Raw genomic sequence first — 9,654 nt, forward strand, 5'->3', positions numbered from 1 at the left:
TAGATCAGAAATAATTAGTCTTGCATTTGCATTTGTGATTTCTCATTTCTGACATTGTCTAGCCAGGTCAACCAACACATCCAGATATTTTTTAAAGCATTGTTTACGTGTTGACAGAATACATTTTAAAAGAAGTAACCTCCCACAACCCTTCTGAGCAGAACGATGGAAATGATGGAGAACAGTGAGAACCCGACAGACGTGTGTCACATTATGTCCCTGTCTGTACACTGTATGTTTTAATAGTGAGTGATTCATGGTTTAATTATAGCTACATATGTTAAACTGAAAACATTAGCAGGCACTGCTCCTTCAATAAAACAACTGTAAAAACAGTTTGATTGAAGTATTAGTTTTAATATTAGTATAACTGTAAAAACAGTTTGATTGAAGTATTAGTTTTAATATTAGTATAACTGTAAAAACAGTTGATTGAAGTATTAGTTTTAATATTAGTATAACTGTAAAAACAGTTTGATTGAAGTATTAGTTTTAATATTAGTATAACTGTAAAAACAGTTTGATTGAAGTATTAGTTTTAATATTAGTATAACTGTAAAAACAGTTTGATTGAAGTATTAGTTTTAATGTTAGTATAACTGTAAAAACAGTATGATTGAAGTATTAGTTTTAATATTAGTATAACTGTAAAAACAGTTTGATTGAAGTATTAGTTTTAATATTAGTTTAACTGTAAAAACAGTTTGATTGAAGTATTAGTTTTAATATTAGTATAACTGTAAAAACAGTTGATTGAAGTATTAGTTTTAATATTAGTATTAGTCTGTTGTCTGAATCTGCTTTTATTGACAACAATCTTTGTGACTAATAGTGACCTGTTTTTATATTTTAGGTTTGAAGAACACTGCTCTGGTAAGATCATTTTAATACTCAAATAATTCATTAGTCCTCAGTAATTCTTAAACTCTACCTAACAAAAGTTAAAACAGTATCTCAGCTAATGTCTTGCTAAAATATAGCTATAGCTAGTTAGCCTAGCATAGGTGATGTAGCTAGCTTGTACCCGTAGCCAACAGGATTTTGCACTGATAGAAATATTTTTATTTTTCAAAAATGTTAACAAGTGGACATTGCATGTTTGTTTTTCTGAACATTAACACTTTATAGTTTCTGTTACCTAATGTAAATTCTGTGATATCTGAATATTCTCTGGCCAGACTATTACTAATCATCATTTTCTTATGTTAGAGCTAATGTTGCTAACTGTGACTTAGCATCCTTAAATAAATAGCTTGACATTTTGGGAAACATGTTTATTTGCTTTCTAGCTGAGTTTAGACCGTTAGCCTAGTTTAGCATAAAGCCTGAAAGCACAAAGCAGTCATGAAGTAGCTACAGCATGAAACTGCCCATAAACCCATGTCATGTCACTTTTTAATTTTTGTACAAATGAGATGTCTTAGTTAAAGAGTTTTAGGTAGTAAGTTGAAGGATTTCTTTAAACATTGTCAGGTCAGCTTCCAGTGTTTATAATGAACTAGGCTAATTGACTCTCGGCTCTAGCAGCATATTTATCTAACAGAAAAAACTCACTCAATCTTCTTATCCAACTAAAAATGAGCTTTCTCTAAGAGCCTGTGATGAGTTTGACTGTGTGTCTGACACCTGTTTCCTCTCTGTCTCCATCTTTTCCATCGTGCTCTGCTCTCTCTTCCCAGAAACCTTGTTAACCCCAAAAACCACTGTGTCCGACTGTTTTGTCCCCACAGTACATAAAAATATCCCTTCTGTACATAGAAAATATTTACACTACCTTTAGACTAGACTAACAACAACAACAAGTTCACAAACTCCTTTTAGTAAAAGTGACATTTGTTCTTTCTTTGTGTCTCGTCTTTTTATTCTAGTGAAACCCGTGAAAGTGTGAGCCACGCAACGTAAACGGCATGCGGTGGTCAAAGACTCTGGTGCGAAATTGTGCTCATCTTTTGATCTTTAGTTGTTTTTTTTTTCCTCACAGCGGAGCACGGACGCAGGAAATTAAAGGAATGAAACCAAATGAAGAGCGACTGGAGGAGGAGAAATAGGGAGACAGAAGGATAAAGAGAGAAAGAGATGGACCCGCGCTGAAGCAGCTTGTTGAGTCATGGCCAAGTGACTTACAGGTCGTATATGACCGCAAGGACTGTGTGTGAGTGTCTGTCTGTCTGTGAGTGTGTGTGCTTCAAAGTATGACAGCTTGCTTTGTGTCTGTGTGCTTATATTAAGTGTGAATGAGTTTCTAAATCTTCTCTAAAGTCTGAACATCCATGTGTACATACGTGTCTTTTTATGGTGCACGTGCTTTCATGTGTACTGTGTGTGTGTGTGTGTGTCAGAGTGAGGACTCGTACTGCAACAGTTCATAGAGTAGGGGTCCATCACGGTAGCGTATGCCCACAGCGCCTGGCGTTATGTACTGCAGGATGTTTATAGTCCTCCGCAGGCGCCTGTCTACGTAGTGGGCATCCCAGGCTGGGTAACGTTTCCTGGGCATGTCGATTTTTATAAGTGGGCCGTCTGCCTTGGTGGTGGGGGGTACTGACCTCACCTGAAAGACGGGGAGGCATGTCTCGGCCACATCCTCTTCCGTCTGTGACTTGGTCATGTGAGCCGGGGTGGGTGGTGCAGTGGGCGGGGCTGACGGGGGGAGGGGTAGACCCCATAGCAGCTGGGCGCAGCACGATGAGGCAGGACTTGGCTGGAGGTGGGCGGTGGCAGGGTGCAGGAAGCCGTAGTACAGCAGCATCACCAGGACACCCCCAGCGAACGTCAGATAGACGCTGCACAGTGCAGGGACGGCATAGGAGTCGGTCAGCAACGGGTCCCTATAGGCATACCTGCAGGACACACACGGGGTAAAAATCAAGTACACTTTTGTGAGTGTGCCCTGTGCGGACTAGCATGCAGATCCAGTACTCTACACTGACTTAGTTTGTGCCCCGCAGTGGCTTCTTATCAAGATATGGACTTCAAATATGTTGACATATGAATTATTTTATTCTGGATTTCTCTTGTTGTCAGAAAATCCAATGAAAAGACCAAAAACCCAATGCATTAGCCTGGTCTCATTACTATCAGACTTTCCCAGTCTGCTTATTCACTTCTACTGGAAAAACAACACATAGATGTATTGTTTAATGTTTCATTGTTTTCCTTTAAAAAAAAAACACAAAAAACACAAATACAAAAAAACCTTTGAATTGTAGTTTTCAGCATTATCTCTACAAGGGATGGAGTTTTACCTCCAGTTGATTATATCTGTAAAGGTGTTTTAATTTGAGTCTAACACCTTTTAACTAATTTTCCAAATTCACCACCCCTCTTTGAGTGGTCTAGACCTAGCCCTGTTGTTGAAAGCTCACTGTTACTTTTGGTCTTTTCATTGGAGTTTCTATCAAAAGGAAGAAGATTTAGTCTTCCTATAATTTCCTACCAACCTTTTCCTACCTTCTCTGGAATAATCTTGCAGATATGTCAGGGACGCTGTTTAGTTTTCTAAATTTGGTCGCCTAATCTGCTGCTGTCCACTCTTTAACCTGCCTCACTTCTCCATCTTTAAACTGCCATCATCCAGTTCTTCCAGGCTGCTTTCTCTGCCTCCACCAAGTTCAACATGCAAGATAATACTAATGTCACTTGAGCTACTTGGACTAACTCACCACAGCCCAGTGAGGATGGTGTTCTCTGCTAACACCACAGTGTAGTAAGCCACCATTCTGTAGCGCGTCCGTCCCTCTTTCACATTAAACCAGCAGAAGATGTAGACGATGCCAACCACCATGTTGAAGAGCACCTCCTCCCACTTGGACATACAGAAGTCAGTGCCTCCGTGCACCACCCAGAAGGCCATTGCACACCAGTGGATCACCACAAAGATGCCAAAATAGATGTGGAAGAGGGAGGCAAAGAGGGCGAGCGAGAGGACACGAGACGAGATGGTGAAGAGGCGCCAGAAAAGGTGCAGTAGTGCCCCACGATAGCTCATGCTGCGCTGGTCATCACGAGAATCTCGCAGCAGTTTGTGGTAGGAGGCTAGAACCCAGGCGAGAGACATGAGGGAGGCAAGGGAGGAGACGCCTACAGAGGAGGAGTACAACAGACGACAAAGAGTAGATGAGGAGAACAGAGGTGGGTGATTTAGTTGCTGACTTGTTTTCTGAGTCAGTCAGTCAGAACAAAGTCGAATCATAGTTTCAAGGTTCGTGAAGCAAAAAGTACATCTGACCACATTTATGTTGAGTCACTGTGGGTGTTTTGTGTAATAATGTGAGAACATCCTTAAATAAGAGGTAGAGTGTGACATGACAGAAACATTTGGTAATGATGCTTAATGGTATGAGTCTGAAAAATAAAGTTATTTCCAATGTCCCAGCTGCTGTGTGCGTCCACCCCCTGTACTAGTCACATATTTGCATTAAAGTAAAAGGTGTCCCAAAACTCTGGTGATGGGGATGAATAACACCCGTGGGTGGCCGCCTTGATGATACATTTCCTGGATGAATAAGGAAAAGGAGGCTGATGGACTTTGGCTATCACATCCCCCTAACACTTATGATTGTGCTTTCTTTCTGACACTACTTGAACAAAAGACACTGTGTGAAAATCCAACAGCAGCACCATCTGCAGCCACAAATTACTGAGCACAGTGTGTGCAAATTGCTAATTACTGTTTGTGCAGCTGTTGGTTTGTATATGCTTTGTGGGCTGTATGAAAACATGGTGTTGTGTTTGTTAAAATGGTAGGCAGTGTTCACGTAAGACTAGCTTCCTGGGCTTTTCAGACACCTTCTTCAGGACTCTTGAACTAAAGGCAGTGCAAGTTATGTGATCTGTGCTCCACTTACACTGCAGAGTCTCGGCTCGGTTCTCCTGAATCATGATGCAGAGCTGCAGGACCAGCTGAGGAGCAGACTCCAGGAAGGTCTCCAGCAGCCGCAGCATGTTCACGTCCGCGTACTCGAACATCATGGCCCAGTACCAGCGCCGCTGATGCTCCTTCTGCCGACGCGACATGACGCCCAGATAAAGCGTCCTGATGTACCTGCAGAGGGTCACAGGTATGAGTGCTAATGATACTAAACACTGTTCAGCTTTGTTGCTTTGCTTGCTCATAACTTCTGTTTTGAGCTGTATGATGGTGAAGTTCCCTGATACTACTGCAAGTACTGCGACTACTGTGGTCTCTAATCCCTGAGGATGAGCTACACCTGATAATGAGAAATTCAAACTAGAGCTGAAACATATATCAGGAATCCTATTAAAACTGCCAAATTAATTAAATTATTAATTAAATTTCAGATCTCCTCTCAGTCTAGTATTAATCATCAGTTTGATTTTCTGACAAAGTACCTTGTAGATGCCACACTGTGGGCAGTTTTCAAACCTTCTCCACAGCACACAGACTAAAACCTGCAGCCACCTTGAGAACTTCTACTGGGAAAACCACCATGCGTGTTGTCCCTGGAACATTATTACTGTACATGAAAATAAATGGACTTGTCCTATAAAAGTTCCTATATATTTATCGTTTTCTAACGTTGACTCTTAACGAATAAACAGCCATGGCATGATAACGATACGTACACACTGAGTCGATTTCTAGAACGGGTTAACTACAGTACGTGTAGGTAAAATAGTGTCAAGGCATTCTCTGCGTGTGTGTATGTAATTGTGAGTGCACACATACAGTACACGTGTATATGTACTGTACATATGTGCAAATGCACTTTACACTACTGTATGTGCATGAGTGTCACTGCATGCGTGTGCATGGGCTTCTACATTATGCATGTGGGGCTATTACAGCCATCTGGTTGGGAACATACAAGCTAACATCCACAGAGAGAACACCTTCACGCACATGCTCACGCCTGCTCCTGTGCGTGTATGCTAATGCTTCTACATGGACCATTTAAAGGAGAACGTGGCACAATTGTGGAGCTTTAACATATGATGATGTTTGTCCTTGACTCAAGTGCATTAAAGGATAAAGAACAAACATCCTTTATTTGACTTTTTTTTTAAAATCTATATAACTTATATTTAGGTTAAGGACTTAAAATATGCTGACAGTTGTTTAATACCCTGTTTCACACCATATGTAACAAATACAGTAGCTCCACCATCCCCACCACTCTCACTCCTCCATTTCCTTATATCCCCTTGATCTCTTTCCTCTACCCTCCCCCCTTTGTACTCCCATTGTGCACATGTAACCTTCCTTCTCTCCACAGCCTCTCCATCTTTAACCAATCTGTCTCAATCAGGTCGTACCATTTCCTCAGCTATAAACTCCCCCCATTTTCCCACCCCTTCTCCTCCTCCATCCTCCTCCTCCTCCTCCTGCTGCTTGCCCGAGTCTTCCAGGTGGGACGGTCCATTCTGCAGGCGGTGGGGGGTGATTACTGGGTGGGGTGGCTGATGGTGGAGGAGTGTGTGTATGCATGAGTGTTGGTTTAACCCTACAACCACAAAGACACCAAAGCTGGAACAGTTGAGTAGCACATCCCTAGCACAGCTGGATGTAAACACACACTCTGCTCTCCCTGCTGCCTGCCCAGAGGCAAGTGGACACCATTAAGGAGTCTTCCCAGAGCGAGGGGTAGGGAGGGAGAGTGTCCTTGTATAGAGGGCTAGGAGGCTGTAGACTAGCACACTTCTCTACTACTGCTTGTGCTGTCTAAGCGACACACACAGGAAGAATGAAATGAAATAGAAAGGTGTGTGTGTGTGTTTACAAGCAGAAGACTGTATGTGTATTTCTGTTTTTTCCCGCCAGTGCTTTTAGCACAACAATTAGCAGCTACTCTAGTCCAACTGTGCATATTTGTGTGTGTGTGTGTGTGTGTGAGTGAGTGAGTGTGACAGATAGAGTGACATAGCGAGAGGGAGATGGGTTGCCAGAAGCACAGATGCTTTTCGTCTTTGTACTCTCCATGCATGCTGACACTCATGGGAAGAGCCGTGACACCGTTTTTCCACTGGTCACACACGCTGACACGAATGACCACACACACATCAACACACACACTCAGAGCCCTGAAAAGACGCCCGACTGAGTCACACACCGTATAGTTAGGAACACATTTTCAGCACCATGGACAGTTTCAGTCAGCGAAACTCTTTTCTTAGGCTCAACTATGAAGTAAACTCATCTATACTGCAGTAGTAGTACTGTAGTAGTACTGTAGTAGTACTGTTTTCTCAGGGTGGACTCGTATCTTTCTCTTTTCCACTGCTGACTGTGATTGCTGAGTTAACTTTTCATTACATCAAACTCTAAAAAGTTCCTCTGGATCTCAGAGTTTTCCTCCCTGACTGTCTGAATTAATATCTATGGCTGCCACATAGGAGCCTAACTGAAGTGAGAGGTCACGGGGAGCCTTCCCCTGCCCTCCAGCCTGTCAGTCTGAAGCAGGCTTTCTTTTCTCCCGGCTTCACTGAGGAGACACATCACTCTTCCCATTAGCAGCGTTAAGTGTGTGTTAGAGAGCAGGGATGCAGTTTGGGGACAGCTCAGATTCTCCCTCCTACCTCCACACTTGTCCCAGCTGAAGGATGTGAATGGTGGCTTGCCACAGCCAGATGGTGGCCAGCTGCAGACGGTCCCTGCCGGGATACAGGCACCCCAGAGCCACCGCGCCCCGCTTGGTCAGCCCCTCCACCTCCCCGAGCCCCCCGCCGGTGTAGTCCTGCACGAACCAGCGGAAACTCAGAATCTGGACCAGGACCGAAGGCACCAGCACGAAGAAGAGAGTGAGGCCGAACCAGAGGTAGTCCTGCCTGCGGTAGTAGTCCACCGCCAGGCACAGGTCCGTGCCAACATCCCAGAAGAACACGAGGAGGGCGAGGATGATCCAGAGGCAGTCCAGCCACAGCTGCTCCCGGGGCGGGCAGTGAGTCTCCCGGACGCCGACCCCTCCGGCGGGCTGGCCCCCGCCGAGCAGAGAGCCGAGGCAGGCGGAGCGGCAGCCCCAGTAGCAGGCGGAGGAGCGGCAGCACTGACAGATGTGGATCGCGGCAGAGTCCAGCGGCTCCTCGGCGTCAACGTCGTACAGCTGGGCGAAGCCGCCGCCGCCGCCGCCGCACCCGACCCCGGCTTTGCCGCCGTCCGACTGCGCGGCCATGTTCCCCTTCCCGCTCCTGCCCTCCTGTGAAACGCACGACAACCGCACCGTGGTGCTTTCTCGCGGGGCGCGGATACCACGTCACTTCCCCGATACCTGCTGCCCCCTTCCCTCTCGCGCCGCGGCGACTGCTGTGTCTCTTTCCCGCCCGGGGCGCGAGGAGCCATCAGAGCCGGCGGCCGCGCGACGGCGGCTCCGCGTCTTCCTCGTGCGGTCGAGACACCGCCACCGGGCGCTCGTGAGCAGCAGCGGTGGTTTTAGTCCAGGAGCCCCGCATGCTGCCGGTCTGCGCGCGCGGTCATCCAGGGCGACGGGAGGCTATGACGTAATGCATCTCCCGCTGCTCTTAAGACGCGCGCGTGTGTGTGGATGTGTGCGTGTGAGTGTGAGTGTGTGTGTGTGTGAGTGTGTGAGTGTGTGTGGGGGGGGGGGGGGGCGAGCACCGGACACCGGACTCTTCTTTCCGACCACGACCTGCTCAGTCAACCGGAGGACCCCGACTCCTGTCTGTCATCCTACCCGCAGTCAGGCTGCAGGTACCCGGCATCCGCTGCAGCCCACGTCCGCTGCGCTCCTTTCCGCAGCTCCCGTTCCCTCTCTCTCCCCTCTCTCTCTCTCTCTCTCTCTCTCTCCCTCTCTCCCCTCTCACCCACTCTCTCTCCCCTCTCTCTCTCTCCCCTCTCTCTCCCACTCCTCCCTCTGCCGGATGACGACTTCAACCCCGAGTCCACATCTGCACGCGGGTACGTGCACGTGCACGTGCGTCAAACTATAGGGGCCGTGAAATCTCCCACTGCGCTGCACGGGAGCAGGATGATTGTTTACTGGCGAAAAGAGCAAGTTTCTGGAAGAGGGGAGGAAAATAAGCTCCGCTTCGATCCATCCATCAGTCATCTCTCCTCCTCCCAGCCGTCCAATATTCTCCTTCCCACCTCCCTTATTCCTCCCTCACACTCTCCCTCCATCACCCATCATCCCACCCAGTGGGCTGACTGGCTGTGACTCTGCCGGCTTAATCAGCAGTAACATATGTGTCTGCATGATCACTGCGAGGTCAGAGGATTCAGGAATGTGAGGAACTGGACTGGACACTGTGCACATGTATGTGTGAGGAGGGGTAGGGGCTGGAAAGCTGATGGGTGGATTTAGGATTTGGAAGAGGGATGGATAGACTGTGTGTATGTGTGGGACAGAGAATGAAGACACAGGAGAGAGGGTGAAAGATTTAGGACCTGCTGGAGAGATGAAAAGGGCGTGTCAGCAGCAGAAGAGGCACAAAATACACAGCGCTGAAGGAAATACTGATGGATGGCATCAACAGAAGGAAGAGAGGCATTTAGGAGTTTTAAGGAAACTGAAGTAATGAGGGGGGAATCGCGTGAGGATGTTGAAGGTCAGAGGAAGGATTAACGATGGAAAGAGACGGATGTGAAGAGTAGAAAATAATAGAAATACTCAGAAAACAGACGAGGGAGACGATGAGAGTTAGAAGAGAAGAAGGAACATTTTAAAATCAAGTCTAAGC

The 9,654-nt window shown here is 46.3% G+C and overlaps 1 protein-coding gene across 1 annotated transcript; it reads right to left on the reverse strand.

The window, feature by feature from the left end:
- Positions 1 to 1,822: 1,822 nt before the first annotated feature.
- LOC113164144 (XK-related protein 6) lies at positions 1,823 to 8,129 on the reverse strand. Its single transcript, XM_026363289.1, has 4 exons — positions 7,537 to 8,129; positions 4,848 to 5,044; positions 3,663 to 4,080; positions 1,823 to 2,840 (listed from the first exon to the last, which is right to left on the reverse strand). The coding sequence occupies exons 1-4, from the start codon at positions 8,127 to 8,129 to the stop codon at positions 2,336 to 2,338; spliced, it is 1,713 nt and encodes a 570-aa protein (XP_026219074.1). The 3' UTR covers positions 1,823 to 2,335.
- Between the last annotated feature and the right edge of the window lie 1,525 nt (positions 8,130 to 9,654).

This window comes from Anabas testudineus, chromosome 2 (assembly GCF_900324465.2).
Source record: "Anabas testudineus chromosome 2, fAnaTes1.2, whole genome shotgun sequence".
NCBI classification, from domain to species: domain Eukaryota; kingdom Metazoa; phylum Chordata; class Actinopteri; order Anabantiformes; family Anabantidae; genus Anabas; species Anabas testudineus.